General features: G+C 49.1%; 10 protein-coding genes and 1 pseudogene across 10 annotated transcripts, besides 46 other annotated features; all 11 read left to right on the top strand.

Annotated features, from left to right (window-relative positions):
* On the top strand, positions 1–728 carry Tc00.1047053510089.219 (diacylglycerol acyltransferase, putative; the record flags this gene model as incomplete). Its single annotated transcript, XM_811718.1, has 1 exon — positions 1–728. A coding segment is annotated over one exon (728 nt), but the record flags the coding sequence as incomplete, so codon positions are not given.
* Positions 1–1,137: a sequence feature (heterozygous, Esmeraldo-like haplotype).
* Positions 1,123–1,142: a microsatellite.
* Positions 1,138–1,538: a sequence feature (haploid, Esmeraldo-like haplotype).
* Positions 1,241–1,675, top strand: Tc00.1047053510089.210 (hypothetical protein, conserved; the record flags this gene model as incomplete). The annotated part of the gene is made up of 1 exon (XM_811716.1): positions 1,241–1,675. The coding sequence occupies one exon, from the start codon at positions 1,241–1,243 to the stop codon at positions 1,673–1,675; it is 435 nt and encodes a 144-aa protein (XP_816809.1).
* Positions 1,539–1,767: a sequence feature (areas merged during assembly that could not be assigned to a particular haplotype. This can correspond to areas where the two haplotypes were merged or to regions with more than two copies in the genome that were merged during assembly.).
* Positions 1,678–1,756: a sequence feature (A-rich).
* Positions 1,768–5,091: a sequence feature (heterozygous, Esmeraldo-like haplotype).
* Positions 2,270–2,297: a sequence feature (AT_rich).
* Positions 2,364–3,401, top strand: Tc00.1047053510089.200 (hypothetical protein, conserved; the record flags this gene model as incomplete). Its single annotated transcript, XM_811715.1, has 1 exon — positions 2,364–3,401. One exon carries the CDS (start codon positions 2,364–2,366, stop codon positions 3,399–3,401), a length of 1,038 nt encoding a protein of 345 aa, XP_816808.1.
* Positions 3,500–3,581: a sequence feature (A-rich).
* Positions 4,077–4,118: a sequence feature (AT_rich).
* Positions 4,122–4,152: a microsatellite.
* Tc00.1047053510089.190 (hypothetical protein, conserved) lies at positions 4,344–7,421 on the top strand (the record flags this gene model as incomplete). Its single annotated transcript, XM_811714.1, has 1 exon — positions 4,344–7,421. One exon carries the CDS (start codon positions 4,344–4,346, stop codon positions 7,419–7,421), a length of 3,078 nt encoding a protein of 1,025 aa, XP_816807.1.
* Positions 5,092–5,461: a sequence feature (areas merged during assembly that could not be assigned to a particular haplotype. This can correspond to areas where the two haplotypes were merged or to regions with more than two copies in the genome that were merged during assembly.).
* Positions 5,462–15,092: a sequence feature (heterozygous, Esmeraldo-like haplotype).
* Positions 7,504–7,540: a microsatellite.
* Positions 7,751–7,778: a microsatellite.
* Positions 7,861–7,897: a microsatellite.
* Positions 8,203–8,231: a microsatellite.
* Positions 8,265–8,347: a microsatellite.
* Tc00.1047053510089.180 (hypothetical protein, conserved) lies at positions 8,350–10,743 on the top strand (the record flags this gene model as incomplete). The annotated part of the gene is made up of 1 exon (XM_811713.1): positions 8,350–10,743. The coding sequence occupies one exon, from the start codon at positions 8,350–8,352 to the stop codon at positions 10,741–10,743; it is 2,394 nt and encodes a 797-aa protein (XP_816806.1).
* Positions 9,187–9,208: a microsatellite.
* Positions 10,758–10,785: a microsatellite.
* Positions 10,823–10,845: a microsatellite.
* Positions 11,065–11,123: a sequence feature (A-rich).
* Positions 11,131–12,375, top strand: Tc00.1047053510089.170 (casein kinase I, putative; the record flags this gene model as incomplete). Its single annotated transcript, XM_811712.1, has 1 exon — positions 11,131–12,375. One exon carries the CDS (start codon positions 11,131–11,133, stop codon positions 12,373–12,375), a length of 1,245 nt encoding a protein of 414 aa, XP_816805.1.
* Positions 12,391–12,463: a sequence feature (T-rich).
* Positions 12,818–12,838: a microsatellite.
* Positions 12,889–12,911: a microsatellite.
* Positions 13,018–13,039: a microsatellite.
* Positions 13,162–13,193: a microsatellite.
* Positions 13,282–13,357: a sequence feature (A-rich).
* Positions 13,428–13,459: a sequence feature (AT_rich).
* Positions 13,609–13,705: a sequence feature (T-rich).
* On the top strand, positions 13,769–18,769 carry Tc00.1047053510089.160 (annotated as a pseudogene).
* Positions 14,673–14,710: a microsatellite.
* Positions 15,093–15,448: a sequence feature (areas merged during assembly that could not be assigned to a particular haplotype. This can correspond to areas where the two haplotypes were merged or to regions with more than two copies in the genome that were merged during assembly.).
* Positions 15,449–15,450: a sequence feature (heterozygous, non-Esmeraldo-like haplotype).
* Positions 15,451–15,964: a sequence feature (areas merged during assembly that could not be assigned to a particular haplotype. This can correspond to areas where the two haplotypes were merged or to regions with more than two copies in the genome that were merged during assembly.).
* Positions 15,965–27,864: part of a sequence feature (heterozygous, Esmeraldo-like haplotype) that runs on past the window's edge.
* Positions 19,439–19,539: a sequence feature (A-rich).
* Positions 19,767–19,797: a microsatellite.
* Positions 19,978–20,013: a microsatellite.
* Tc00.1047053510089.130 (protein kinase, putative) lies at positions 20,026–21,903 on the top strand (the record flags this gene model as incomplete). Its single annotated transcript, XM_811711.1, has 1 exon — positions 20,026–21,903. One exon carries the CDS (start codon positions 20,026–20,028, stop codon positions 21,901–21,903), a length of 1,878 nt encoding a protein of 625 aa, XP_816804.1.
* Positions 22,089–22,120: a microsatellite.
* Positions 22,226–22,256: a sequence feature (AT_rich).
* Tc00.1047053510089.120 (hypothetical protein, conserved) lies at positions 22,533–22,841 on the top strand (the record flags this gene model as incomplete). The annotated part of the gene is made up of 1 exon (XM_811710.1): positions 22,533–22,841. The coding sequence occupies one exon, from the start codon at positions 22,533–22,535 to the stop codon at positions 22,839–22,841; it is 309 nt and encodes a 102-aa protein (XP_816803.1).
* Positions 23,540–23,569: a microsatellite.
* Positions 23,586–23,612: a microsatellite.
* Positions 23,615–25,600, top strand: Tc00.1047053510089.110 (hypothetical protein, conserved; the record flags this gene model as incomplete). Its single annotated transcript, XM_811709.1, has 1 exon — positions 23,615–25,600. The coding sequence occupies one exon, from the start codon at positions 23,615–23,617 to the stop codon at positions 25,598–25,600; it is 1,986 nt and encodes a 661-aa protein (XP_816802.1).
* Positions 25,618–25,645: a microsatellite.
* Positions 25,879–25,909: a microsatellite.
* Positions 26,148–26,213: a microsatellite.
* Positions 26,255–26,286: a microsatellite.
* On the top strand, positions 26,305–27,801 carry Tc00.1047053510089.100 (uncharacterized protein; the record flags this gene model as incomplete). Its single annotated transcript, XM_811708.1, has 1 exon — positions 26,305–27,801. The coding sequence occupies one exon, from the start codon at positions 26,305–26,307 to the stop codon at positions 27,799–27,801; it is 1,497 nt and encodes a 498-aa protein (XP_816801.1).
* Positions 27,835–27,864: a sequence feature (AT_rich).

Below are 27,864 nucleotides of genomic sequence, written 5' to 3'. Positions count from 1 at the left end.
CTTGCCGTGTGCGTGAAAAGTTTGAACCCCAAAAGAACTATTTTTTTGTTTACCACCCGCATGGCATACATGGGTTTGGTGCGATAGCGAACTTCACCCTCGACGCGACGGTGAGCTCACTTCTTCCGGGCATAATTATCCACGCACAAACGCTCAAGCTCAACTTCTACATTCCTTTTTGGCGCGAGCTGCAGCGTCTTTGCGGCAACGGGGACGCCAGTGAGGGCTGCATCCGCCGCACGCTGAGGTCTGGGCCCGGCGAGAGCGTTTTGCTGGTTGTTGGGGGTGCGAGGGAAAGTCTCCTGGCGAGCCCGCGAACCAACGAGCTCAGCCTGCAGAGCCGGAGGGGATTTGTGAGAATTGCACTGCAGGAGGGCTCCCCGCTGGTTCCCGTGTATGCGTTTGGAGAAAATGACGTTTACCGGATTCCCCGTGCGGCGGGCTCCAGGTGGTGGAGACGCGTGAATGCGATCCTCCGCAAGGTTTTGTCCTTTGGTTTCCCCCTGTTTGTTGGCCGTGGCTGGTTCAATTACTGCTTTGGTGTCCTGCCTCACCGCCGCCCGATCTATGTGGTGGTCGGGGAGCCGTTGCCGGTGCCAAAGATCCCCCAACCGACGCCGGGGGACCTGCAGGAGTGGCACGACAAGTATGTGGCGGCACTCAAGCGGCTCTTTGATGGGTATCGTGCCGTCTACGACGTGGAATCCAGCGGCCTGCGTATTCACTAGCGTTTGAAGTGGTGGCTTCGAGGAGTATCTTCTATTTTCCGTGTATATTCGTGTGTCTGTTTGTGTATGGTGTGGGAAGGGGGTTGTAGACGTTTGGCTTTATGCGCACTCGTCTGATTGATTTTATTTTTTGATTTTTTACACGTGACGTGTTTATTCATTATATATTATACAAATTGTTTTCCCCAGGTATGTGTGCGCGGAATTGTAGTGGGATGTTTTATTCACATTCATGTTATTTAGAATTGAATGGAATGAGGGTGCTTAGGCCTCATTTGAGTGTTTGCTCTTTTTTCTTTTGTTTGTTGGTGTTTTTTTTCGGTTGGTTCTGACTTGTACTTCTGTGTGACCACATATATAAATATATATATCAATAGTGTATAGCTGTGTTCTAGTGTGTGTGTGTGTGTGTGTACAATTACAGATACATACATTGCGACAGGGAATAAGGAAGGGAAAGAGTGGGGAAAAAAAAAACAAAAAACGGGAAAGCTGGGCGTAACGAAGAAAAAATGGTGCTTATGTCAACCTACCGTAACAGCAGGTTTGTGTCAAAGGACTTCCTGCACGGCCCTGTTATGCGTTTTCGCGCTCTTGGGGAGTACTACTTTCAACGTGCGTGGAACGGCACGCTGAACTGGACCCTTCCTGGGGAGTACCGGTTGTATGCCGTGATGATCCCTTTTATTTACTTTTACCACCGCTGGCATCAGGAGCACAAACTTGACATTGACCACGTGGAGAAGGCAATGATCATGCGGTGGGGTGGCACACTGGAGGAGGTGCGTAAACTATCGGCGAAGGACCAGCTGCGGGTGCGCTGCTTTACTGACATAGAGAAGCTCTACTCGGCGTATGGTCCGAAGGACGTCAATGTGCAGCCGGAGGGCGACAGTCTGCCCGGAAAAGGTTTGTACAAGAAGGCCGGTGAAGGACATCACCACTGAGAATGTTTATTTTATGTTGTTAACATTATTATTATGATCACTTTTTCTCCGTCTTATTTTTATCATTATTTTTATTTCCATGGGTTGCTGTTTGTCTGTGCACTGTTGTGGGATGCAAGGGGAAATAGCAAGAAAAGGGGGAGATAAATTGATGAAGAAAGGGAGAGAGAGAGAAAGGGATGGATCAGTGTATTGCCAGTGAAGAGGGAAATGTTTAGCGGAATAGTAACTATTTGACTATGCACATGTCTGCATGTGTGATGACAGAAAGACGGGGTGAATGCGGAGCAGCCAAACTCATTCTGGCAATATATTTGGCATCCACACGCGTGCATCCTGCTGATAAAAAGGAGTTTATTCCATCATATGATGTTTGGGTTGGATAGGGGAGTTTCCATTGCATTGAATTGAAGTATATGGTTCTGCAATGACGTCTTTCTTTCCTTTTCTCTCTTTTCCCATCTCTCATGCACGAAACATTGGGTAATGAACGATGTATTGACAGCTGCAGCCTTCATACTTCGCACATTTCTCTACGACACACACACACACACCGAAACTAACAGCAACAACAACGAGGGATTAGCTTGTGCGATTATTATTATTATTAGTTTAAAAATTTGTTGTTGTGTGACTGTGTGTGTGTGTGGAGAGGGGGGAAAGGGGTGCTTTGATTTCTAAAAGGGAAATGGCACAAATGATGGGAACACTTGTGCTTCCGCCATTTGTCGCTGCGGCCATCGTTGAACACGCAAAGCGACGTCGCAACTCCGCCGGGTATCTTGTAGGGAGCCGCAGCGGCAATCAGATCACCGTCACGGACTACATCCCTTGCACACATGAGTCAACGAGCGATGTTCGCACGCGGGCCTACGCGGAGGAACTCAAAGAGCGTGTTGCACTGAAGAAGTGCTACACACCGAGCATCACACTCGTCGGTTGGTATGCAGCTGCAACGCCGGAGCCGGGGAAGGAGCGGGCCTTTGATCTCTGGTGCCAGGCACCCGGCGCGAGTTTTTCGAAAATCCGCTCGCACAATCAAGCCGTCATGTTGCTTGGGCGTATGCCGACCGCGGCGGACCTCAGCATCCGCTGGGAGGCGTACATTACAAGCAATATGAACGACGGGGACTCCCTTCAGTGTGAGCGGATGCAGCAACTAACCGTCTGCGTCGAGGCGGAAACGCCGTCGATGAATGTGCTTCTGGCCGAGATGATTTCGAAGACCCTCTACAACGGCAGCATGCCGTACCCCACGAACCGCATCACAAATCTTGACCGCGTCGCGGTAGAGGCGGAGAGCAGAGAGGCGGAGTTTGGCAGAAAAGACAACAGTCGAAACGACGCCGAGCCGCGGCCGGTGGAGGCCGCACTACTCAACGTGCAGAACAAACTCCATCAGGCCATCTCACACGCCCGCGCCATTCTCGTGTCGGGAAATAAAAACAAAAGTGAGAGACAAAATGAGAGCGCCGCTGTCGTGGAGAACTACGAGGCCATTCTGGCGGAAAAAAGTCAACAGAGTAGCCGCGATGACTTCATCACGGAAAGCTATAAAGATGCGCTTATGATAAAATACACCGCGGCCCTCCTTCGTCGTCATGTGATGGAGATTGAACGCCATGGACGTCAGGAATTGAAGGAAAAGACGCAACACGGCCACGGTCACGGCCAAAACAACACGTCCAGTCCACGTGGCCCACGTAAACTCGGTGCGTTTCGATAAAAAACAATTGCCTGCGATAAACAGGATGGTGGAGAAGGGAGGTGAAAATGAGAAGGAGAAAAGACAAGAGGGATATGTTGGAGGGATAGCGTGCGCGGTTTCTATTTTTTTTTTTCTTTCGCGTTCTTTACATGTCCATCCGTTTCTTACTTTCTCCACTTATTTTTTCTTTTCTTTTCTGTGTGTGTGTGTGTCTTCACTCTCTCTGTCTGCATCTTCCCTGCATCATTGCGTGTAGCCCGGTGAGGGCGTGAAGGAAATGGCATCGATTAGGGTCCAGGTGTTGTGTGGGTGTTTGTATTGGAAGCGGCGTGTCTGTGTGTCTCGCGAGGTGTTAACAGCGTGGCCCCGCCTCTTTTCCTCCTCATGTATCCTTCTCCTCTGCACATACACGCACGCACTCATTTCCTCTGCAGCATTTATTATTATTCTTCTTGTTGGCGCTGGTGAAGTCTATCCGAATGCAACTTTGTTTCCATTTGTGTGTAGGTGTGGAGCCGCTTATTTATTTCTTAAAAGTTAAGAATAGCGGTAGGGGAGAAAATGAAGGGTGGAGAGGCGTGTGCGTTGAGGAGCAAAGAGGAAAAGCGGGAGCGGGGGAAAGGGAACGAATAATAATAATAATAAAGAAAAAGGAAGCCGTTTTCACCGCCAGAATAAAAACAAAGAGAGAACATATATATATATATATATCTAAAGAAAAAAAAAACATTTTATGCGCTCTCGTTCTTTCTCTCTCTCTCTCTCTCTCACTTGCTTTCTGCATATGTGTTGCATTATTATTTTGTTTTTCCTTGCGATGATATCTGACGTGTACGCTTTGCATGTGTGACGTTCTTTTTTTTTTTTTTTAACCCCTTTTATTATTCCCTGTTGCGGCATGGGCTCTCATTGCATACATATATATGTGTGGGCCCAGAGAATAAGAGGAAAGAGCGAAAAATGCCGATTTTTGAACGTGTGCTGCGCCACACGGAGCCTGAGGCGTCGCACGAGAGTCTTAGACTTGAGTGGGCTTTTGGCCTGCACAAGGACTTTCGGTCCGTTATTCACAACCTCAGTACTTCCCCGTCAGAGCGTGTGGTGTTCTACACGATTGGGCACATTGGTGTCATTTACGATGCGGTTCAGAATACCCAACGCCACTTGATGGGCCACCGCAACATGATCATTGCATCCGCATGCAGTCGTAACCGACGGTTTGTTGTGACAGCGGATAGCGGCTCCGGTCAGGCAAATTCATCCTCGTTGAGCAAAGACTCGATTGTCCAAAGCAGCACTCAACAACAGGGATCGACTGGCGTTGAGAGGATCGAGCAGCGAGAGGAGCGTGACGTTGAGTATGACAGTTCTCTGATGATCATCTGGGAAACACAAACGGGTACGCCTGTACGTACGATACCTACCGGTCTATACGGTGGAGTGGTGGCGTGTGCGATGAGCCTCGATGGCATGTACATTGCAACACTGAATCGACGCATCCCGCAGGAGATTATGCTCTGGGGGTGGACGGCAGAAAACGAGGTGGATGATGAGCATAGTGCCACCGATACCCTTATAGAAGAACTTGCGTTAGCTAGCAACATTACACCGGAATACCGTCAATTGATTCCTGCACAAGATGAGCAAACGTCTATTCGCTTCTCCGAAGATGATCCACACCTTATTGTGACGAATGGATTACGTCGTGTACTTTTCTGGTCCTGGGCAGAACGTGAATTGAAGTACTACTCCCCACCGATTCTTGCAAAGAATCTGAAGGTGGCGGTGGGAAACTTCACACAGACGATGTTTGTTCCCGGGACAAGTATGGCATGCAGCGGGACGGTTGATGGTGATGTGATTCTGTGGGAGGTGCAGCCACGTGATCGTGTCACCAAGGAGCAGGACAAGACGATGCTTAAAATGGTGCGGATCCACTCAACCGGTGTCTCGTTTCTGACATGGACAAGTGGTTACATTGTCACGGGTGGCATTGACGGGCACGTCAAATTCCTCGACCCGAAATTGCGTCTTGTTGCGTGGTTTGAGGACCTCAACGGTGGGGCCGTGACATCTATAAGTTTTGACCGGCCTCCATTTATTGCCCTGCAAGCGATGGATGAACTGCGAAGAGAGTTTAAGACAACAACGCAGAAAAAGGCAGCACTTGTAGGGACAACTGCCGTGGGGGAATTTTCGGCCCCCGATTTTATGATCTCCACCGCCCATGCCATGATCATTGACGTGGCAAGTAAAGCCTTCCATACGGGCAACGCTGAGCTGTTGCGCGGCAAACTCATTGTACAGGGACAGGAAAAAGGCATTCACTGCATTGCCGCCCATCCGAAGCTTCCACAGCTTGCAATTGCAGGGCATAGTGGTGATGTGCATATATGGGACTATATCTCGAAACGGGTGTCGCTGCTCAGTATTTTTCAGGGATCACACATCAATTGCATGGCGTATGATCCACAAGGGGTCTACCTTGCCATTGGCTGCACAAACGGCCTCGTGAAATTTCTCGACGCGACCACACTGGAGGAGCGTAAATCCATTAAACCCAAACGAACCGACTGTGTCACGCGTATGGCCTTTTCAGACGCTGGGAATCGACTGGCCACGGGAGACTCAGCAGGCTGTGTTAGTCTCTATGAATTTGATCACCCGCAAGGCAACACAACGAAGCCAATGGAGTGGGATATCGTGGGTCGCCACAAGACACATCGGGCGGCCATTTCTGGACTCCAGTTTGGTGACGACGGTGGTTTACAACGTCTTCTCTCTGTGGGGGAGGACAAACGGCTGGTAGAATATGATCTGATTGACTCAGAGCCAGAGTCTGGTTTGCTTGTGCAAACGGCGCATAAAATTACACAGGGGTCTTCTCCCACAGGGTTCTTGTGGGTGAGAGAAAATGGGCTTGTTTCAGACATGAGACGCCGCATGCAAGAGAATAAAGACGCGCCAGATGATCTTCTTCTTGTGGCAACAAGCGACTACAAAATGACGGTGTTTTTAAGTGATTGGAGTCGTCAGTGCATTAAATCTGTGCTCTCCCCAACTTTTGGGGGTCCCGTGTCGGAGATGTTTACAGTTCCCTTGCTGCCAGGGAGTGAAAAACGATGTTTATTCTATGCGACACGGGAGAAGGTAATTGGACTTGTAAAGTTGCCACTTCTGGGCGACCCATGCATGTCAACTGGTGTTGTGGCCCATCCAGGCAACATCACTAGTGTTGCAAGATCTTATGACGGCGCTTTCGTTTTCACCGCTGGCGGGGATGACCAGTCGGTGATGCAATGGCGTGTGAATGGTGAAGGAATTGCGCCCCCCGACGAAATTGCGCTGGGGGAAAGCGCATTTATTGAGGGGGGTGACGAGGTTCCACTGGATCACCTTATAGCCGCCGTTGAAGGTGGACGAGAGGGACAATTCATGCGTGAGATTGTGGACTATTTTTATTACGCCCAAATTCGGCTTCAAGGTGAGGAAACAACCGCGAAGCGTGAGTTGTTGGGGGCTGTTCCCTTCTCTCAGCTCCCCAATCTCTTTCGGGCGCTCGGCTACTACCCATCCGAGCTAGAAATTGGTCGCCTGACGTACGAGGTAGCGAACATTTACGGCCCTTTAGAGGAATTGGTTGAAGAGTGTGATGTGGGGAAAATTCCGCTTAAGTTCTCGCAGTTTATGCGTTTGTATGTCAACTACCGTCCTATCTATGGCATTACTCGCCAAGATATTGAGTCTGCCTTCTGGGCGCTCGGTGCGGACGCGGAAACAGGCCAAATTGCGCGGGATGTACTTTTTAAGTTGCTAGCCACGCATGGCGAACCGTTGCAGCAGGAGGAAATTTCTGCGGCACTGCGATCGCTGCTGGGCGAGGGGGTACGGCTTGACATGCTCGAAGACACCATCACTGCCCGCGCCTTTGCGGAGAATCTGCTAGGATTTGAAGACTACGAGACGGTGGGCGCGGAAGCGAAGGTGCCGGAGGAATCGCAGGGCAATAACGATGATGAACTGTTTTTGGATGAATGAGCACGGCATTCCTTTCTCGTTTTGTTTGTTTGTTTGTTTCATTCTGACGATGAGGGCTCGTAGGAAGGACGAATTCCTTACCTTCTTTTTTTTTTTTTTTTTTTTTTCTTCCTTTCTTTCTCACTCGATGCATCTGTTTAAACCGACGGAGGGACGAAGAGGACGAAAGAAAAGAGATGGAGCCTCGCCGTATCTCTTTCTTTCTCTCTCTGTGTGTGTATGTGTGTCTTCCACCTTTTTTTCCTCTTGTGCAGCAGAGAAGTGAATGATGCGGATGAGGGGCGTTCGTGGTGGTGGTGGTGGTGGCGGGCGACACTCAACGGAGACGAAACAACAACAACAACAACAACAACAACAGAAGAGACAAACGAAGAAACAAAATTGATGTAAATTACATTTGAATTTTTTTGATGCGGTTTTGTGTGATTTTGTGTGCCTCAGAGAGAAAGAAAGAAAGAGAGAGAGAGAGAGAGAGATGGCAGGATTATGAATTCGGCAACATGCATACATTTGTCTCTGGTTTGTGTGATGTATTGATCTGGGCAGCGGTATTTGTCGCAGTGGTTTTATGTATTGGACGTCATTGGATGTTTCTTTTTTTTTGTACTCCTTGTCTCCTTCTCTTTCTATTCTTGTCTGCGTCTCCGCTTAATTACATTGCAGGGGAAACAGCAGGCAGTATTTATCACCGTTTCTCCGATTTGCGTCACAACTGGCCTTTGACAGCCAACGCTCCTTTCATTGCACGTATAGATAGATATATACGCACACACACACACACAGAGAGAGAGAGAGAGAGAAAGAGAGGGATTTTTTTTTTTTCCTTTCCTTTCCTCTTAACAGGTTTATTTGTTTGTTTGTTGTATTGACTTTTTGGTTGCCGCTAGTGTTTTTTGTTTGTTTGTTTGTTTTTCTTATTAGGTTGTGAATGACACCGTCTTTGCTTCCCTTTACCAATGTAAAGGTGCTACTGCACGTACGTGAGAGTGTTTTTGGGGATGGTGGCGATCGTACGAAGCATTACGCAAAGAAAGCCCTTCGTAAGCTCGGTGCCTCTTTGACACTATCGGAATGTACGGCGGATTTAATTGTGTTTCACTGCGGGAGTGAATCGCTCCTTGAGAATGCAACAGCGCATGGAAAGACGATAGTTACGCCGGCGTACCTGCAAGAGTGTGTAAAACGCATGGAGCGGCTGCCAGTTGAAGGCTTTCTCGTCCGTCCACGCATGGCCCCAGCGCAAAGGAAGGAGGCCAAAAGGACGGGGTGCATCGGGGGCGGTCCACAGGAGGAGCGGCCGACAGTCATGACGTCCACGGGACTGTCAACTATCCCGTACCTTGATGACGTGGCGGAGGCAGAGGTTGAGAAGGATGGGGCCTCCCATGTAAAAGGCTCCGAGAGGCAAGACGGAGCCACCGCAAGACCGACGGCCGTGTCCTCTGTTATTGATTACGATGATGATGCCGATGGCATGGGAGTACTGGTACGTGAAAACAGTTTTCGCAGCGCAGGAAGACGTAGGGAGATGCCGTTACAGCCAGACGATTGCAACAGCAGTGGTAGCCCCCTCGTCCATGTGGGCGCATCAACCACACCCTTCAAGGAGGCGGTGAAAAGCACGCATAGAGGCATAATGCAAAGTACCAGCAGCAAAGAAATAAATCTCGGCGTGGATAGTACGAAGGATCCCTCGGCCCTGCCTTGTATGGGCGCACGAAGGAAGGCTTTGGGTGGCACGATGCCTGCTGGAAGGGCCGCCGTGTCATCATCATCATCATCATCATTACCCACGGCGACTGTTAAGAGACGCGCGACGAATTCAACGGACGAAATACCGGCAGTGCAGCGAAAACGTGACTGGTGTTTCACAGATAGTGCTAGCGACGAGCACGTGACTGGGGTGCCGAGTAAAAAGAGAAACAAGACGCAGGAGCGAAAGACAGTGTCCGGGACACATGAAGAGGGGGCGACACAGCTCACGATGGCCTTCACGGACACTTGCCTCATCACTCCATTGTTTGCTTCGGAGCCGGCTGCGAAGAGCATCACTCGTCATGGTGTGACGCACCTCCGTCCTTCCACGTCGCCCCCACAGCTCCGTGTTGCAGTGGCTGGGGATGATGATGACGGTATTCAGTTTCTATGCGATATTGTTGAGCAGCTGGGCGGCGTCTGTGTACCACGTGTGTTTGGTCGTGTGAGGAAGCCGACGCATCTTGTTTTGGAAGGACGTGGGGAGTTGACACCGATGGTGCTGCTTGCCAAGGCGCTGGGTATTCCTGTACTGACACCGCAGTGGCTCTACGATGCCATTGGCTTGGGGGCATTCCCAAAGATTATCCGTGCGCATCTGCATCCCATTTACTTCACTCATGTCACCAACAGTGACGACGCCACTTGTAGCGGCGGTGGGAGTGGTAAAGAAGAAAATGATGAGAAGGGAGGAAGATCTGGTGCTACACCAATGCATTCCCTGCGGAAGGATGCGGGCGTTGAAAAGGGCCTTGTCGGTCTCTTTGAGCATGACGTTGGCCCCTATTACAAGCCTATCTTTCTTGGGATGGTGGTTGCCCTTGTCAGCCACTCGCCCCTTGCCCACGCTGATCAATTCATGGAGCTGGTGCGTATTTTGGGTGGATTTGTCTCACGCAGCGCGTTGAGTCTAAATCTGTCCGTCATTGTTGATCTTAGATGTGGTGCCGCCGCCTCGGACGATCAGGCACTAAAGGAGGAGCAAGAAGATGTGGGAATAGCGGCGGACGTCAAAAGACGAAACCCGCGGCGAGGGGTTTTGCGCCGTGCGAAAGCGGGGTCTGCATCTGAGACGCAGTCGAACCCCATGAAGTACCGAACTGCGTTGAGTGACGGCCGCAATGCGTCACGGCATGACTCGCATGATGTTCTGCAGCGTCTCTTGGCGCAGCGGCGTCAACACGATTTGCCTGCTGTCCCTGTTGTGTCGGTGGAGTGGATTATTCAATGCATCCTTCTCGGCCAGGTCACCGAGACAGCCCCGTTTGAAGTGGCAGTGAGCGGAAGGGAACGAGTCGGTGGGGTGGAGATGGACCATTCGATTGAGAAGAAGCACACAGAGGAAAAATACGTCATTGCCATGACACCACCGAGACAGACAATGTGGATTGAGAGTGACAAGAGGAGCGAGACGGGCCGCCGTCACATCACGATCCCGCGACAACCGCATGTTGTTACCAGCCCGTTCGCAAAGACGTCTGAGGGGCCAAGCAGCGCGATGAAGTGTGCAGAACAGCAGTTAAGCACACAGCAACTGTTGCTCTCTTTGGACAGTGAGGATGAGTGAAGCCGCTGGTAGCGTTATTATTATTATTATTATTATTATTATGGTGTTGGTGGTGGTACTCTTGCTCTCTCTCTCTCTCTTCTTTTTTTTTTTTTTTTTTTTCTGTGGCTGAGGGCGGCTGTTTTCTTTTTTGTCTTACGTTGCCGACGAGAGGAGGGACAACAACAACAAAAAAAAAAGGGGGAATTTGCACTCGGCCTATTGCATTTCCTTTTCACCTCTGTTTTTGCCTACTCTTCCCTGTGTTGTTGTTGTTTTCCTTCTTTGTGTGTTATGTTTTTCTTTCTCTATCTCTCTCTCCCTGAAGTGAAAGAAGAGGCCTTCTTCTTTTTTTTTTAGTTCTGTTTCTTTTTTTTTTTTTTTTTTTCCTCTCTCTTTTTAGTCAATATGCCGGAGGAGGTGGGTAGCGTCACCGAACATGGTGCGCCCAACCAGTCGCTGGCACGTAGACTACGTCAGATGAATATTGCAGAAGGCCGGTTTCTTATTTCGCAACGTATCGGCAGTGGTGCTTTTGGTGAGTTGTTTCAAGGCCTTGACATTCGCACCAACTCGAGGGTAGCGGTGAAATTTGAGAAGCGACAAATTGCGTACCCGCAGTTGTCGTATGAGAATAAGGTGTACCGTGTGCTGCATCATGGCCAATGCGACACTATTGGGATTCCGCGTGTACATTACTTTGGTGTAGAGGGTGAATACGGTGTGCTCGTGATGGACCTTTGCGGCCCGTCACTGGAAGATCTCTTTAACTACTGTGGCCGTAGATTTTCTGTGAAGACTGTATGTATGCTGGCGGATCAGATGCTACAGCGAATCGAGTTCCTGCATGGAAAAGGTTTTATTCATCGAGACCTTAAACCAGAGAACTTTGTGTTTGGTACTGGAAGGCGGGGCCACGTTCTTCACCTCATTGACTTTGGTCTGAGCAAATTGTACTGGAACAAGCGGAAACAGCTGCATATTCCATTCTGTGAAGGGAAGACGCTAACAGGAACCGCACGGTACTGTAGTACCTGGACCCATCGCGGGTTTGAGCAGAGCCGCCGTGATGATCTTGAGTCGATTGGCTTCATTCTTGTGTACTTCCTCGTTGGGTCACTTCCATGGCAGGGAATTATGGCGCGGGACGTCCAGCAGAAAACCGCCCGAATCGGGGAGAAGAAGTTGGATACATCACTGGAGAGCCTCTGCAGCGGACTTCCTGAAGAGATCCTGCAGTACTGTGCCTACTGCCGGGAGTTGCGGTTTACAGACACTCCGGATTATAATTATATGCGGGAGTTATTTTTGACGCTTGCGAAGCGGCGTGGCTGCGTGTGTTCGCCCTTGGAGAATGCAAATGGTGTTTGGTGGGACGGCGGCAACAGTGGCTCGGACACGCGATCGTCGCCGTATGACTGGATGTTTGATTGGTTTTTGAAACGTGGGGCGGAAGTGGAGGAGTGGCAAAAGCGGCAAATGGCGAAAAGTCCATCGAACAACGTGCAACATTTTCACGCCTCCCGCCAATTGGTTGAAAAAGACGTGAATTCAAAAACCCTCGAAGGCGACAATGACGAGTCTAGCCCTTCATCCGAGTCCAACGTCATTCATCTGTCGCTGAGGAAGACGGATTGGCAAAACGACGAGTAAATGTTGTCACTTGTGAGAAGAGAAAAAAGAAAAAAGAAAAAAAAAAGAGAGAGAGGAGGGAACAAAAGGAGGAAAAGGGGAAAAAAAGCGTATAATTGTGAAGAGGACAATTTTTTATTGTTGTGTATGTGTGTGTTTTGGAAGCAACGTATGTGTGGATGTAGTGGTCTCTTTATAATAATTACCCCGCATGTATGCGTCAATATATATATACACGTGTCGGCCTGTTTGTCTATGTGTGTGGGTGTATGTGCGGTCCTGTGTATTCTCAAAGAGTCATTTGGTCCATGTACACGCGTCATGTATCCTTGTTCTTCTTGTTGTTGTTGTTTTTGAGATGTCTACTCATGGAGTTATTTCTCTGATAACACGTGTGTACTGAGCATCCACATGTATGTCCATTCTCCTGGTGTACGGCTAGCGGCTGCCTACACACACGCACATATATATATATATATATATACAAAAGCGCCTACCATGTGCGAAAAGAAGTTCAGTCATTAACGAGTAGATTTATTATTATTATTATTATTATTTTTTATATGCATGGATTTGGGGTAGTTTGTTGGAGGTTGAATAGTAAATGGGAGATGGAAATGACTTTTGAGCGTGTTGGGTTTACGTCATTTCAAAATGCAAAGAATATATATATATATATATATATTTTTTTTTTTTTGAAATCTATGGCTCAACTTCTTGTTGTGGACTTTGCAGAGCATTTTGTTGTTTTTTACTGTATTAGATTTGTGTAAATATGGCTATCGATAAAACGGAAAAAAAAAAGAAATATATATATATATATATATATATATATATATTGATGTGCATGTGAATTTAAGCAGGAGCGTTGTTGTTTGTTTATATATGTGTGTATGTGTATGTTTGCATACTAACACGTATGCCTCCTTTTTTTTTTTTTTTTTTTTTCTCTCTCTCTCTCTCTCTCTTTCTTTTTTTCCTTTTTTTTCCCCCCTTTTTTTTTGCTGTTGGCTACTTGCTTTACCGCCAATGTACACACGCTCCCCTTGAAATGGGAGATTAAGAGAGATCTCATTTATTTATTTATATTTATATTTATATTTATGTTTCACGACGCACATGCATGGCTGTATTTTTATGCATTTAACCCTCTGTCTTGCACCCTCTCGTTTCTCTTTTCTTCTTTCTGTGTGTATGCATTGTATGCACATTGACTTTTCTTTTCTTTTTTCCCACATATATATATATATATAGAGGGAGGAAGGGAGGAGGGAGAGCGAACAGAAAAGAAAATAATAAAATAAAAACAAACAAACAGAGAAGAAGGGAAAGGAGGAAAAAGGAAAAAGGATTTCTGTGTGTGTGTGTGTGGGGAAGAGAGAGAGGATACGTTTGTATCACGGGATCTGACAAGATGGAGTTTAAGCAGTGGGTGGAGAATCGTTACCGGCATCCGGTTGTGTTAGTGTTTGCTAGTCCCATGACAGAACAGGCATGTCGGCGTAATGGCATGGATTTAGTTCAGATGCTCCGACCCTTCTCTGTTCATCCAACGGAGCTCTTTGCCCACATTGGAGATCGCGCTGACACTGTACAGGTGCGCAAATTCGGCGTACGATTCACGCGTCTGGAGTGTGTGCGTGAGGTGGAGGCGCTGCAGTCTGCACGTTACTTCCGTCACTTGCTGCGTGATCACGTGGCGATGGAGTTGGCATACGGGGAACAACTGGACCGTGCCATGTCGTCTTTATTGAAGGAAAATGGTGGCGTTGTGGAGGAGCCACGGCTTTCTGCGCAGGTGGCATCGCAGCTGTTGGAGCGTTCCCACCCTGCGTGGTACTCACAATTTATTCGCGACTACGCGTATGTGGTGCGCTGCAGCCACTTTGATACCATTGACCACCCGGTGGGGTGCATTTACGCCGCCTCGACATGTGAGGCAGGTGGCATTGATGGTATTATGCGGGAATTTAGAGAACAACAAAAGCAACCTGCCGATACACGGCGCAACATGCCATGCATGGACGATGAGCTGCACAGTTACTTTTTACTCGTACATGACATAACGGAAGGGCCGCCGATTGAGGAGGTGCGACGCATGCTCGCGGCGGTGAAGGCGCAATACGGCCATGCGCACTGTGCCGTGGTGAAGATCAACTCTGTTGTGAACCCACAGGACGTGAAGAACATGGACCCGTCGCCATGGATCGATGCAAATCGACTCGCACTTGACGTCCCCTCACGCTCGGCCGTACATTTGGCGCAGCCGTCACAACAGACAAATCAAATGTCTTCCCCTGGCGACGGCGTTGTGAGGGGCAACAACAACAACAACAACAGCAGCAGCAGCAGCAGCGGTGGTGGTGGTTGTGGTGGTGAACAAAAACCGGTCAGCGGCTCATCGAATGCCACGGTGAACGTCGTATTTACTGCTGAGAACAGCAGTTACCCCAATATCGAGAATTCCAGCAGCACCCCCGCATCTCTGCACTTCCCGCGTGTGCACACCATGTTCGGGAAGTGGCCAAACGGCACGGCCAAGATTACCGGCTGTCATATGAGTCCAGAGGATGTGGAAGGCTTGCGTGATGTTGTGACGTATTACCTTTCACGATGTCTCTTCAACTTTCTCGAGCGGAAGCTGCGGGTTTTGGTGCTGACAATCAATGAAAAACGTACGACAACATTTGGTAAGGTCGCCGCGTGGTTCCGTAACAAGGACGAGGTGAAACCTAAGACTGACAGTTGGGTCGCGAGCCACGATGGCAGCCCCACGAAGTATCTTGCAGGGTCCTTGGAAATGCAGATGCGACGCGCTGCGGATATTCTGCTGGCGCTTGCGGACTACGATTCCGCAATTAGTTACTACCGGATGTGCCGCAATGAGTTGCTCTCGACGGTGTCGTTACGGAGTTCAATAAACCGCTCATCGCGGCTTGCCAGGAGGGAATTGGTGTGTGTGATTTTTGCAGGGTCGTTTGCCGCTACCGAGCCTGGCGCCGTGGGTGACAGGAGGCACGTCGTCTAAAAACAGTGGTGACTGTCGATTGGAGGTTGCGCAGAATGACTACGTGGAATGTCGAGTGCATACATACGCTTTCCGCTTGTCCCTCATGCTTTACGAGTACAGTCGTACACGGTCTCCACCGGCATTGGATCGTGCTGCAGCTTCACTGATACATGTTCAACGTGTTGGGATAGCGTACAGAAATAAGTTGTATTCCGCAATATTACATGAGCTGCTTGCGTCTGTTTCAGTTTTTCTCAATCCGCCACAACCCGCAGGGATGACAATACCGGCCTTGTTACCTAACAATTTCTTGCTGCGTTCTCATGTTCGACAGTACGCGCGCCAAATGATCATTGCGGGTAGTGCGTATCTAGACGACAACCTTATTGAGAATGCATTGCGTTGTTACTTGCGTGCCTTACGTGTGTGTGGCGGTGTTGGACGTCGTGGCAGTTGGCAACTTATATTTGAGCACATTCACACGCTTTTAGCCCACATGTACCGTAAAATTGGAAACCAAATACGCGGGATGGTTATGGCGTCCATCGCCGTTTCTATGGCGACGCCTATGTACAGTAATCTGCGTACAGGACTTCGCAACTTTGACTCATTTTGGAGCCGGCAGCGGCAGGTAATGGAGAATCTCGGCTACAAACTCTGCCCACACATGGTTGCGCCATGTATTCTGCCGGAGTCCATTCGTGTCAGCACAAATGCGTTTCATTGTGATGAGGTGACAAGGCAGGAGTCACAGGTGGTGAGTGATGAGCTGGCGGAGGTGGAATGGCACAAGATGGAAGACAAACTACGGCAGCATTACACGGGATACGCATCCAGTTCTCCACGCCACCAGCTGAATTTTCGAGAGGAGATTGGAAAGACGCAGCGAGATAATGCCGTGGTATGTATGCGGCGTTATTCGATGCACCTCACAGAACCATTGGAAATCACTGTAACGCTGCGGAATCCTATTGGTGGTCCGCTTACGGCAGAGAAACTCTGTCTCTTGTATGTTGCTAAGCAAAAACCCGATCAGTTGTGGAAGAGCGCCTCTTCTCAAACGGTGGAGTTACAGGCAGCGGCGTCAAAATCCGTCACCATATCCTTCTCACCAAGTGAAGAAGGCACGTACGTCATCATTGGGTTCTGTTGGACGCTTTTGGGATTAGAGGGGTATTATTACTTTGCCACGGAAACTTACAAGGCGAGTGACGATGGCGGCAGCGATAATAGAATTGGGGCCTTTGAGTATGCCGTGGAGCACCCCGTGCCGAACGTGAATTCACCGGCAAACATGGAAATTGTGGTTGCCCCGCCACAGGCGTGGATCACTGCACGGCTGGACCCCGAACTTCCACCCTTTATGCGGGACGGAGAGTATTGCCAGACAACACTTGTCTTGACAAACGGGAGTTCATACCGCACGGCACGCAGCATTACATTGCAACGCAGTCCGAAGAATGCTCATGTAGTCTGGATGGAGCCTTTTGGCTTGGAGCGTAATATCGATGCAGAGGCAACATTTGTGTTGGAACAAGAACTTGCTCCAAAGACAAGCCTCACATTGCCAATGACGGTGCAGGCCCATCATAGCCAGGACTCATCATCGCGGTGCAAAAATAACGTTTTTTTCCTTGTGGGATACATCTCAGGAACCGCAAAGGAAGAAGATGCGCTCCCTTCTTCTTCTTCTTCCTCTTTTTTGGCGTCGTTGCGTTTTCATCGATTTTTTCGTCGTGTTGTTGTAAAATCGGCTATTTTGCTTTCATCCATGGTATTGCCTCCTGCTAATGTGACCATGGCAACGGCAGCACTCATCACGGCTAGTAACGTGTCCGAGGCACGAGAGCCACCAGTGCGGGTGTCGCGTGTGATGGTCATTCACAGACCGCGATGGCGTGTTGTCCCCACTTCTCTTGGGAATCTTCTTGCGGAGAACGCGTTGGATTGCATCTTGTCATCTGGTGGAGCCTTGTGCGTCCCGCTGAGCGTGGTGAGTGAAACACCATCATCAAAGACAACACACACGGATGCGACCGTTGTCCATTCACGTAAGCTAATAGAGGAGGTGTGCATCCCACTCTCGTCGACGCTCGCTGCAACCTCAAGACGCATCATGGTGGAGGAAAATATCGGCGCCGGCGTTGTGGACTCCGAGATGAATTCATACTTTATGCGCTGCAGCTTCCGTGGGCCCGGGACCATTGGTGAAGTGAAGGTTTCTGAAGGTCTTCCATTTTACTTAGACAAGGCAGGCGCTGCGGGAAAATCGGCAGGCAGTGACGAGGGTGCAGCCCAGAAACAAGAAGAGCAAATTTATCATCCCCATCACCAGCAGCCACAGCGCCACTCAGCAATGGTGGTCCCAGTTGTGGAGCCCTTTACACCTATTTGTGTGGCGGTGGTTTGGGCGGTTGAGGAGAGGGGGCGAATGTACAGCGGACAAATGTTCCACTTTGTCGATCCCGTTTGTTTCCTTTCATCTTGTGAGTTTTCCGTGGGTGAAGCACACGATAGACTGCAAGAGCATCTCTGTGACTCGATGATAAAAGATCGTACTCTTCATCCGCATCATGGCGCAATGTTCTACCACGTCGAAGTGCCGCATACTGTGGAGACAACAGCGGACAGCCCGGATGTTGCCATTATTCCCGTCACGGTACATTGTCGTTCGCTAGCCGCACATCCTCTTCTTGTGACGGTGAAGACCACGACGCCCGGTAGCCCTGATGCTCTTCCGTCGCCCATGTTGTCTCCTGTGCCTCTCACCTTTGTAGGGAAAACGAGTGTTGGGTTTTTGCTTTTGCCCCATGAAACTCATCTGCTAAACTTCACGGCGTGCGCCTTTGCACCCGGTGTGGCGGAGTGCAATCACTTTCAGGTGAGCGCTGTGGCACTGAAGCCCCCACAAGGTGAGACATGCGGTTCATGGAGGACAGGCACCTCGCAAAGCGCCTTGATGAAACTCCTTGGAGAAAATACATCATGCCTTGGAAGGAATCCGAGCATGACGGCAGGAGTAAGAGGAGGAGAAATAAACGTTAGCGGTGGTGATGGAAACAAGTGTGTTAGTAGTGGCGGTAAGGATCATTTAGGTGGTGTTGGAGATTTAGTGAGGGATGGCGTTCAAACGGTCATTCTTGGCCACGGCATGGCAGCCATCACACGTGTTCTTTTTGTACCCTTGTCAGCGGAAACCAGGAGGGTAGCGGCTGAGGCGGTGGCTGCGAGGGCAAGGGCGTACCAAGAGGATGCCAAGATATATGAGAAACAATACAGGGAGTTTGAACACCGAAGAGCTCTTCTGAATTTTTCTTCAGGCACAACGTTGCAAAAGGCAGATGATTTACTGGTGTTGTATCCTCCCCGGGCACGCAAACTGGTGGAAAGGACACAGGACACGCCACATGGCGCAACTATTGCTGCTTCAATTGGGTCTGTGGGACAGCCCGACCCGTCGCCGTGGCATGGAGACCGTGAAATTTTAAAGGGGATTGTCGGGTCGACCAGTGCAGTCATGTTGGAGGCTGTCGGAACGACGTCCTCCTTAGTGCCAGATGAGGTTGTAGAAGTAGTCGCCGACGTTGAGGGACAAGAGAATCAGGAGGGGCTACAAAACGTAGCCGTGCCGTCGGAAGATACGTCGAAATCGGGAACGGATTTAAGCTGTTCAAGCACAACGAGTACAGATATGTCCGTGGAACCTGCTGCAGAGCAAAATCCAAACACTTCATCCGAGGAGGTGTACCACACGATGCAGCAACAGTAGTGGAACGAAGAACGAAGAAGGGGTGGAGGGAAAAGAGCGGAGAGGAATTGGCGGGGAGAAAAAAGAAAGGGAAAAAGGGGATGTGGACTTAATGGTTCACATGTGCCCAAGACCAGGTAGGGAGAAGGGGTTTTTACCTCCGGATAAACATGAAGACTACGCTGAGGTGTGGAGTTTATTGAGGGATTCAAAGTAAGAATCAACTCCCATCATTTGGTTTGTTTGTTGTTGTTGTTTTACGCTTTCTCCTTTAATTTGAGATGACAGTCGCTTTTTTATGCGCCCTTCACACAACTTTCTCTCTGTTTTCCTCTTCTTCTTTTTTCTTTTTTTTTTTTTTTTTTATTCTTCCTGTTTCTTTATGCTGCATTTCGTTTTTTTTTTTTTTTTTTTTTTTCTTCTTTTTGGTTTGTTAGCTTTACTGGGAACACGTTTGGACTTGTCTTATGTGTTCGTGTTTGTGGCGCTTAACTCGCGGTCGGATTTGTTGAAGCGCGTTTCTTCTTGCTTTTCTTTTGGATAAAACTCGCCGCTTCCACTTCCGGGATGATGTGGGGGGCGGGGCGGGAGAGAAGGGGATGGGGGAAGAAGAAAAGTTCTACCAACACGCGGGATGTAATTGTGAAGCTCTTTTTTGTTTGTTTGTTTTTTTTTTTTTTTGTTTCGTGCCCCTTTTCCTCCTCCTTTCACCTGCTGTTACTTCATTTCTCTGTTGCTTTTATCGTTTGTGTTCTTCCCGCTTTCTTTTTCTTTTCCTTTTGGTAGCCGTTGTTGTTTTGGTGCTGTTGGTTCGTCTGCAAAAGGGAGGAGGCGGGGTTAGGGGAGCAAGGACCGACGGGCGGACTGTGTGTGTGTGTGTGTGTGTGTTTGTGTGTTTGTGCGCTCGTGACCGATGCCCTCGTCGGCGTCTCGCCCGAAGAGCGGAAGGATGAAGCGCCGGCGGTCACGCACGAGAGAAACGCCGACGCGGGGGGAAAATGCGGGGAGGCGCAGACGGGAGGCGTCGCGCTCCAGCCGTTCCTCTTCAGGTTCCTCGCGGCACTCCACGTACTCCTCCTCCTCCTTGCGGGGGTCAGATGAGCGCAAGCACTACCCGCTGTTCACGGCAGAGTACGCCAGGCGCTTTGGGCGCAGCAACATTCCTTTTCTGCGTCTGGACTCCGGCGACATGCATCAGAAGCAGCAGCAGCAGCAATTCACGTCCCCTTTGCTTCGTTTGAAACACGTGTCGTCAACACCGTGGACGCGGGAGCGGCCTCGTTGGATTTTGTACAATGAGTACGTGCTGCTGCGTGAGTTGGGTAAAGGCACCTACTCCAAAGTTGTCTTGTGTCGCTCCCTCCGCACTGGTGATCTTTGCGCATTAAAGATATTTCGCAACGAGCAGACCTACAAGGAGGCGTACTGGAACGAAGTGGGGGCACTTGAGGCGTTATGTCGACCGCTTGCAGAGGAGGCGGAACGGCAGCAGCAGCAGTACAACATCGGCGTGAGTAGTGGGGGTCTTGGTGGCGGTGGTAGCGGCGTTTGCAATGGTGAGGGCAGTCTGACGGCGACCGTGACGGGACGGTATGATGCATTTGGTGGCTCAGCGGTGTGTCAGGGACAAGCGGGTCGTTTCATCGTCCCCATTTCACACCTGCCCCATCCCATTCATCACGCGATTGTTCTGCCCCCTCTTGGATTTTCGCTGTTTGACGTCCTGCGGCACATTCGTGAGGAGTCCATGAAGGCGGCGGGCAATTTAGCGTCTGGATCACAGAAAAGTACATTGCCAAATGGTGTTGACGAAGAGACTGTATTGCGTCAACGTGGTGTAATTGAGGTTCATTACAGAGGGCTGCCCCTCGAACTTGTACGCTCGGTCCTGTACCAGATTCTTCTCTTCCTGCGCCACGCTCACCGCCGTGGCATTGCACACACGGACATTAAACCAGAAAATGTTCTATTTGAATCCAATGACACCCTCATGACGCAGCTTTGCATTAGGACGCATCGCCACTCCAACAACTCCTTTGGGCCGTTGGGTAGTCATGAACAAACTCAAAAAATAGGTTTGGGTGGTATTGGTACCTTCACATCATCATCGTCATCCCCGAAATCCATGCAGAAGGGAATGAGAGTGAGTGAAACCGTAGTGAACGTCAGGCTTCCTGCGATGAATGCTGTTCGTGTCATTGACGTGGGTGCCGCCGAATTCCTCTCAGAGTGTCGCAAACTAAGCGTGTTGGATGGTAAGACACCTGTTTTTTACCACCGCATTCAAACGACGCATTACTGCAGTATAGAGGTACTGCTTGGGCTTGGGTGGACGAGTTCTGCGGACATGTGGTCACTTGGCTGCATGATTCCCGAATTGCTTACAGGGGATTGTATCTTTATGCCACAGGATGACCTTGAGCACATTGCCCTTATGCAGCACATTATTGGTCCATTTGATATTCCGGAGAGCAATGGGCAATCTGAAACAATTGTTAGGCGTGTGTTCGCAAAGGGACGTTATTTTGAAAGCTACTTTGATACACATACGATGCAGTTGGAGTGGCCATACCGGTTCAATAGGTCATCATCATCATCATCGCAGCGCCGACGGCGTATTATTTCACTTGAGGATATTCATTATGTCGTGTCACGACCAACGCTACAGGAGGTGCTTGAGCCCTTTCCGCAACTGTATGATCTCTGTCGACGGCTTTTAGACTATGACCCACTGCGTCGTATCACTGCCGCCGAAGCCCTCCAACATCCATTCTTTACTTTAACCGCGTAATCACAGCGTGATGTTTATCTGTTTGTGTGTGTGTGTGTGTTTCCCGCTTTCTTTGTGGATGTAAACTCATCGCCGTGGAAAGTGTGACGGGCGACCAAAAAAAAGGGAGATGGATGCGGGGGGGAGAGGGTGGCGTCCAAAACTTACAATGGGGACCCAATGAGGCAATGGCTCCCCGGAGTCTCTTCTTTTTTTTTTTCTTTTTTTTTTTTTTTTTACTTTTCCCTCCACTCCCTTGCACATTCTTCAGGTCTCTCTGTAATGTGCGGTCATGTGTGGTGAAACCGTCGCGGAGGGACACGTACGAGAAGTGACGAGAAGGTAAAAAATGAAAAATAAAAATAAATAAATAAGGAGGAATGTAACCGAGAAGGCACGTTGACACACAATGAGATAAAGAGAGGGAAGCGAGTATGAAGAATGAAGGGTTATGATCATGCGACGTATGTCGCCTTATTTCTTTCTTTCTTTTGGTTTTTTTTTTTCCATCTCCCTTCATTATTTTGTTGTTATTGTTGCCTTCTCCCCCCGTCAATGTCATCAATATGAGACCATCATTATTATTACTCGCTTGTAACGCAGAAACACACCGGTAGGTAGCAGAGGGACAATCACACACACACACTGCAATGCAGCCCCCACAGGCGAATCCGCAACTCGCTGGGTTGCCGCAGCGAGATGCCGTCGTGCTGGCGGAAAAGCTGCAGTTAATCACATACGATGGTTTTATGCACTGCGCACGGCAGTGTATCACCCACTACGGCGAGGACTCCCTTCCATACCACCCAGGCGAGAAGTCGTGTCTAGACCGCTGCATCAGTAAGGTTTACAACGGGCTCGAGCTCTCCCGACAACTAAAGAAGGAGTTCGAGGAAAAGGTGAAGAGGGGCGAGATGCCATATCGGTGGATGAAAGAAATGACAGCCGCGGCGACATAAGGGATGAGGTAAAGACGTGGTTGTGATTGTTATTTTTGGTAGGTGCATTGATGATGGCGGTGATGTTGATGATGCGTCTTGACGGTGTGCCCGACACTTTATATAATAACAATATTAATAATCATAATGTATCCTTCTCTCGTTCTTTGCACTGCCTACAACGGTCCGGCAGTAGTAGCCAAAGCCAACAGAAATGACGGTGAGAGCCTTCTATAAATTCACGGAGTGGCGGAGGTGGAGAGCGAGAGGGAGGAGGGGAGGTGCCGGCAAAGGTGATTGGTGAGTTGATGCAAACAAAGCCAATAAGACAACGAGAGAGTGTGTGTGTGTGAGAGTGAGAGAGACGTAGAGCCATTAAGGAAGAAATGGTGGAACGCGGTTATTGTGTCTTGTTCTGCATGCTGACGCTGTTTTTGTTGTTGTTGTTGCTGCTTCTCTTTACCTCTACGTCACGCGACATTTCACGCCGTTTATTCTTCTCCTCTTTACTGCATTATTTCTTTTTGTTTTGCTTTGTGTAGGGTCCAAGCCGTTTGGCCACTGTGTGTTTGTGTGTGTGTTTGTGTGTTGGATTGTTTCATCATTTAAACTCATTTTCCCCCCTCTATTTCTGTTTACTTTTTTCCAATCCATGGGGTGGTGGGAGTGTTGAAAAGAAGTGAATAATAACACGAGAATAATAAAGAAAAGAAAAGCAAAGAAAGAGACAGAGAGAGAGAGAGAGAAAGTAAGTGTCAACAACAGAAATCAATAAATAAATAAATAAATAAAACATGTCTTATCGCGCATATGGTGGAGGCTATCGTGGACGTGGCGGAAGAGGTGGAAGGGGTGGACAGCACTGGCAACAGACGGCATGCGAAGAAGATACGTTTCGCGACCCGAGTAATTTTAACTCCGGCTCACCGTATGCAGAGCTGAGGAATTACTTTAACTCTGTCGAGGGCGTCAATTACGGAGAACTGAAGTCCCTGACAAACGCGTCCTTTGCACTTTCAGAATCTGTGCGGTGTACGTTTTTGGCGATCCAGTCCGATCCATTTGCTCCTGGAAGTCAGGTGCGTATGTCCTGCCCTTGCCCGTTTCAGCTGCAGAAGATCCTGCAGTGCTCGGAATTGAGCTCCTGCGTGCCGTGTCGTCGTATCGCGGCGGAGGACTACATCCTCCGTTCCTTTCATGATGGCCATCGTCGGGGTGTTGCAAGACACCACAGTGGGGCGTTGCATGTGATGCGTCCCTCTCAACATGTGTTGGAGAGGAGTACGGTGGTCCTGGTGAATGGCGATAGGGAGAGAGGAGGGGTGGAGGTGCATTTGTTTGCGCGGGTGAAGCTGCCGGGTCATGGACGCCGCATTGATGGCCATGGAGCCATCCGTATCTTTTACGATGAACTTCTCCCGATAATGGAGCGTTGTGTTGTTGGCCTCGACGAAGAGGCCCTCTACCAGCATGTCACCTCCGTCCACGATCAGGAACATCTTCGTGGTGAGTTGCGTGCCGCAGGGTGTGTGGCGTTTGTTGCGAATGGATCCGTGTTGCCACGCGAATCAGGGAATTCCGACAGGCCACTTGGCAAAGGCGCGGTGCCGTTTGTCTCGCCGGCGTCGCTTGAGCGCACATTTCATCTGCCGCACAGCGGTGCCACGGTAACGGGCATGGGCCTCCCGCATGGGTTGATACTCATCGCCGGTGGTGGGTTCCATGGAAAATCGACGCTCCTGCGCGCACTGGAAGTGGGGATTTACAATCATGTGCCGGACGACGGCCGGGTGTACGTCACTGTGGACCCAACAGCGGTGAAAATTCGTGCGGAGGATCGACGATCCATTAATGGTGTTGATATATCGCCCTTTATTAATAACCTTCCGTTCCAAAAGACCACCACCTCATTTGTCACCTCCGATGCCAGTGGCAGCACTAGCCAAGCCGCTAATATTATGGAGGCCCTGGAGCTGGGATCACGGTTGTTGTTGCTTGATGAAGATACCTGCGCCACCAACCTGATGTACCGTGACGATTTGATGCAGCAACTTGTGCCACGTGAACAGGAGCCCATTACCCCATTCGTGGACCGTGTCACGGACCTGATACAGAACCATGGGGTTTCCTCCATCATGGTGATTGGAGGATCCGGGCAATATTTCCCGCACGCCACGGTAACCTTAGTTATGAATGCTTACAAGGCTTTTGATTGCAGCGAACGTGCGAAAGAAATTTCAACAACTTTCATGTCGTCTGTGCAACCGCCCAAAAAAGCTATCTCCGTCTTTGTCTCGCCAATGCAACGCCAGTTTGATGGGAGTGGGACATTCTCCACCGTTCACTGTCGCAGGGGCCATGACAGCATCAAAGTTAGTGGCGTCGGTGTGGACAGTATCCGTTTTGCCGAGGAAACCATTGATTTGTCGCTAGTTGAGCAAATTGTAGAGGAGGGACAAGTGAACGCCATTGCTCAGTGCCTCGCCATGTTGTATGACGGGGAGGAAAATGGCATCAGAACCTTCCTTGCGAAGGGGAAATCACTAAAGTTGCTTTATTCACCTTCGGGCGGTAGCGAACCACGTAACGTGCCCTTTTACTCGGAATTCGCTGCATTGATTGAGGGCTGTGACGCGGCGTTGCGTGATGCACGACTGGAGGCGCGAACGCCATCGTGTTATTTGCCACGTGGCTTCACATCAGCCGCGAGGCGGTTTGAAATTGGCGCCGCACTCAACCGATTGCGCACACTCCGGACCCTCACAGCAGCCATGAAGTGACAAGAGGAGGGGTAGAGAAAAAAAAAAAAAAAAAAAAGAAGAAAAGAGAGAGGGAGTGCAGGAATGCCCGGGAAAAAGTGAAGAAATGAATTCAGAATCGAATAGAAATGAAAAAATTGGGGGTGGGTGTGTGGTGGGTGGGGAAAAGAGAGAAAAAAAAAAAAAACATCAATAAAAAAGTGAGATTGATAATAGAAGTGAATTACCATGATATATTTATATATTTGACGACAGAATTTTTGTAAGGTGTTTTTGCACGGAATTTATACAGTGGGGCCTTTTCTTTTTTTTTTTTTTTTTTTACTTTTTGGTAATGCAGAGAGAGAGGGAGGCTGGGGCTGAATTAGAAATGGTGATATAATGGAAAGAAACAAAAAAAATGAAAAAAGGGGTCAATTCATGAATTCTCTCTCTCTTTCTCCATTGCACGCATTCATTCACACGCACACAGTCGCAATGACGACTGATCTCTCATCACTTGCATTCATTACTGCCTACTTGTGGTGCCTCTGAGAAAATATTATTTGCGTTTGTGGTTCCCCTTGAATTTTATCTTGTTTTTATTTATTTATTTATTTTTTTTTTTTTTTTTGTTATTTTTTTTTTTTTTTTTCTACCCCAGGGAGTCGAGGTTGTAGGGATATTGTTTAATCTTTTTTTTTTTTGTTTTTTTTGTTGTTTTTGTTGCCCTCCTGGGCTCCCAAATGGTATGGAAAGAAGACATGGTGGAGGAAGGCAGACAGCATGGATGGATGTTTACTTTCAGTAGGCGTAGAAGGTTGTGCCAAATACTGCGCCTGTTGGCCTTTCACAGATTTAAATTTATTATATTCATGTGTTTTTTTATGGCTATTTGTACATATCTTTTCTCCCGCATCGGAGAGGATAGAGGAGAAGTGTTGTTGCGGCAAAGTGGTGTAATCACGACAAACTTGGATCGCATTACGGATCCAGTAAATGAACTTGTCGCCGAGGAAACCATGACGCAGCTGCATCACGGTACATACCGCGTCGTCAGTCTGTTAAAGGATGGGTCTGGGGACGCTATCCAGTTTGTGTTCAAGGCAGAATGCCGGCCTGCATCGAGGTGGCATGGCCAACAGGGATGGACTGAAGTCGCCGTGTATCATTTTCAACGGCTTTTCTACGAGGGGGATGAATGGGCATATCCGAAGGCTGAGCTCGCACGTGGTGTGGTGATCGCCATCACGGAGGAGCAACTGCTGCGTGTCGTACACAGAGATCGTTGCGGAGTGCTCACAGAGAAGGATATGGTACATCTATCGGGGAATATAACGCATGGGAAAAAGTTCCAGCGTAAGGATCATATTGTTGTCACTGGAAAAAGTAAAAAGGCGACTGCTTTGATGATTGGTGTTGCCCTAACTTGGCGAGATGGCTTTGATGATAATACTTATCCATCCGCTTCCGTGTATGCCCCTTATTTTCTCGTCCCTCCATTTTATAATCCGATAAAGCGGGAGCCCATTCATCGTTTTGTTTTGTATGAAATGTCGGATGTTATGGTCTTTGACTATCTTTTATTGAATCCAGATCGCGCTTTTGGTAAGAACTGGTTCCGAGACAAGGCGACGCATTTGCACTCGGCTTTAATTGATAATGGTTGGGCCTTTGCCGGGCAGAAGTTCGGGTCCTCGGTGTGCGAGGTGGAGAGTGGGCTCCTACACTGTCCCTCGCCGCTACGAACGTGGAGCAACCAGAGACGTAGTCAGTGGCGATGTACACCAAGAGACCATGCAAAGACTGATTTTGAAGCCGAAATGGTCATGAAGGCACGTCGCCCTGGTTTGCTGAAATGGTGCCGTTTCCGACCCGAGACACGCCATGCCCTCAACCGGACACGGATGCAATGGCATAATGAAAACCATGCAAGCACGTCTCTTTCTCAACGGTGGATAGAAAAGATGAAGTCAGACACACTTGTGGCTTTTTTGCTGGGGGCCTATGGTGAAGAAACATCGAAAAAACGGTTTAATCTAGCTCTGGCACGTTACGTGCATGAATGTCCTTCGCACCCTGTTGCAAAAGAAGCCACCGGATATAAGACGTCCTCGCTGAATCTCTTGCATGCACTGGAAGTTGGACTGCTAGCTCGCATGGACAGGCTGGCCGCCCACTTGGAAGAGTGTCTACAGGAGTGTGGTGAAACATACGTATACGCAATTGATGTTGAGAATTGATGGTTCTATTGATATTTTTGTTACTTGTTGCCGTTTTATTTTATATTATTATTTTTTTTTTTT

Source organism: Trypanosoma cruzi, genomic scaffold (genome assembly GCF_000209065.1).
Source record: "Trypanosoma cruzi strain CL Brener 1047053516609 genomic scaffold, whole genome shotgun sequence".
Lineage (NCBI taxonomy): Eukaryota > Euglenozoa > Kinetoplastea > Trypanosomatida > Trypanosomatidae > Trypanosoma > Trypanosoma cruzi.
This window is presented reverse-complemented; position numbering and strand designations above follow the sequence as displayed.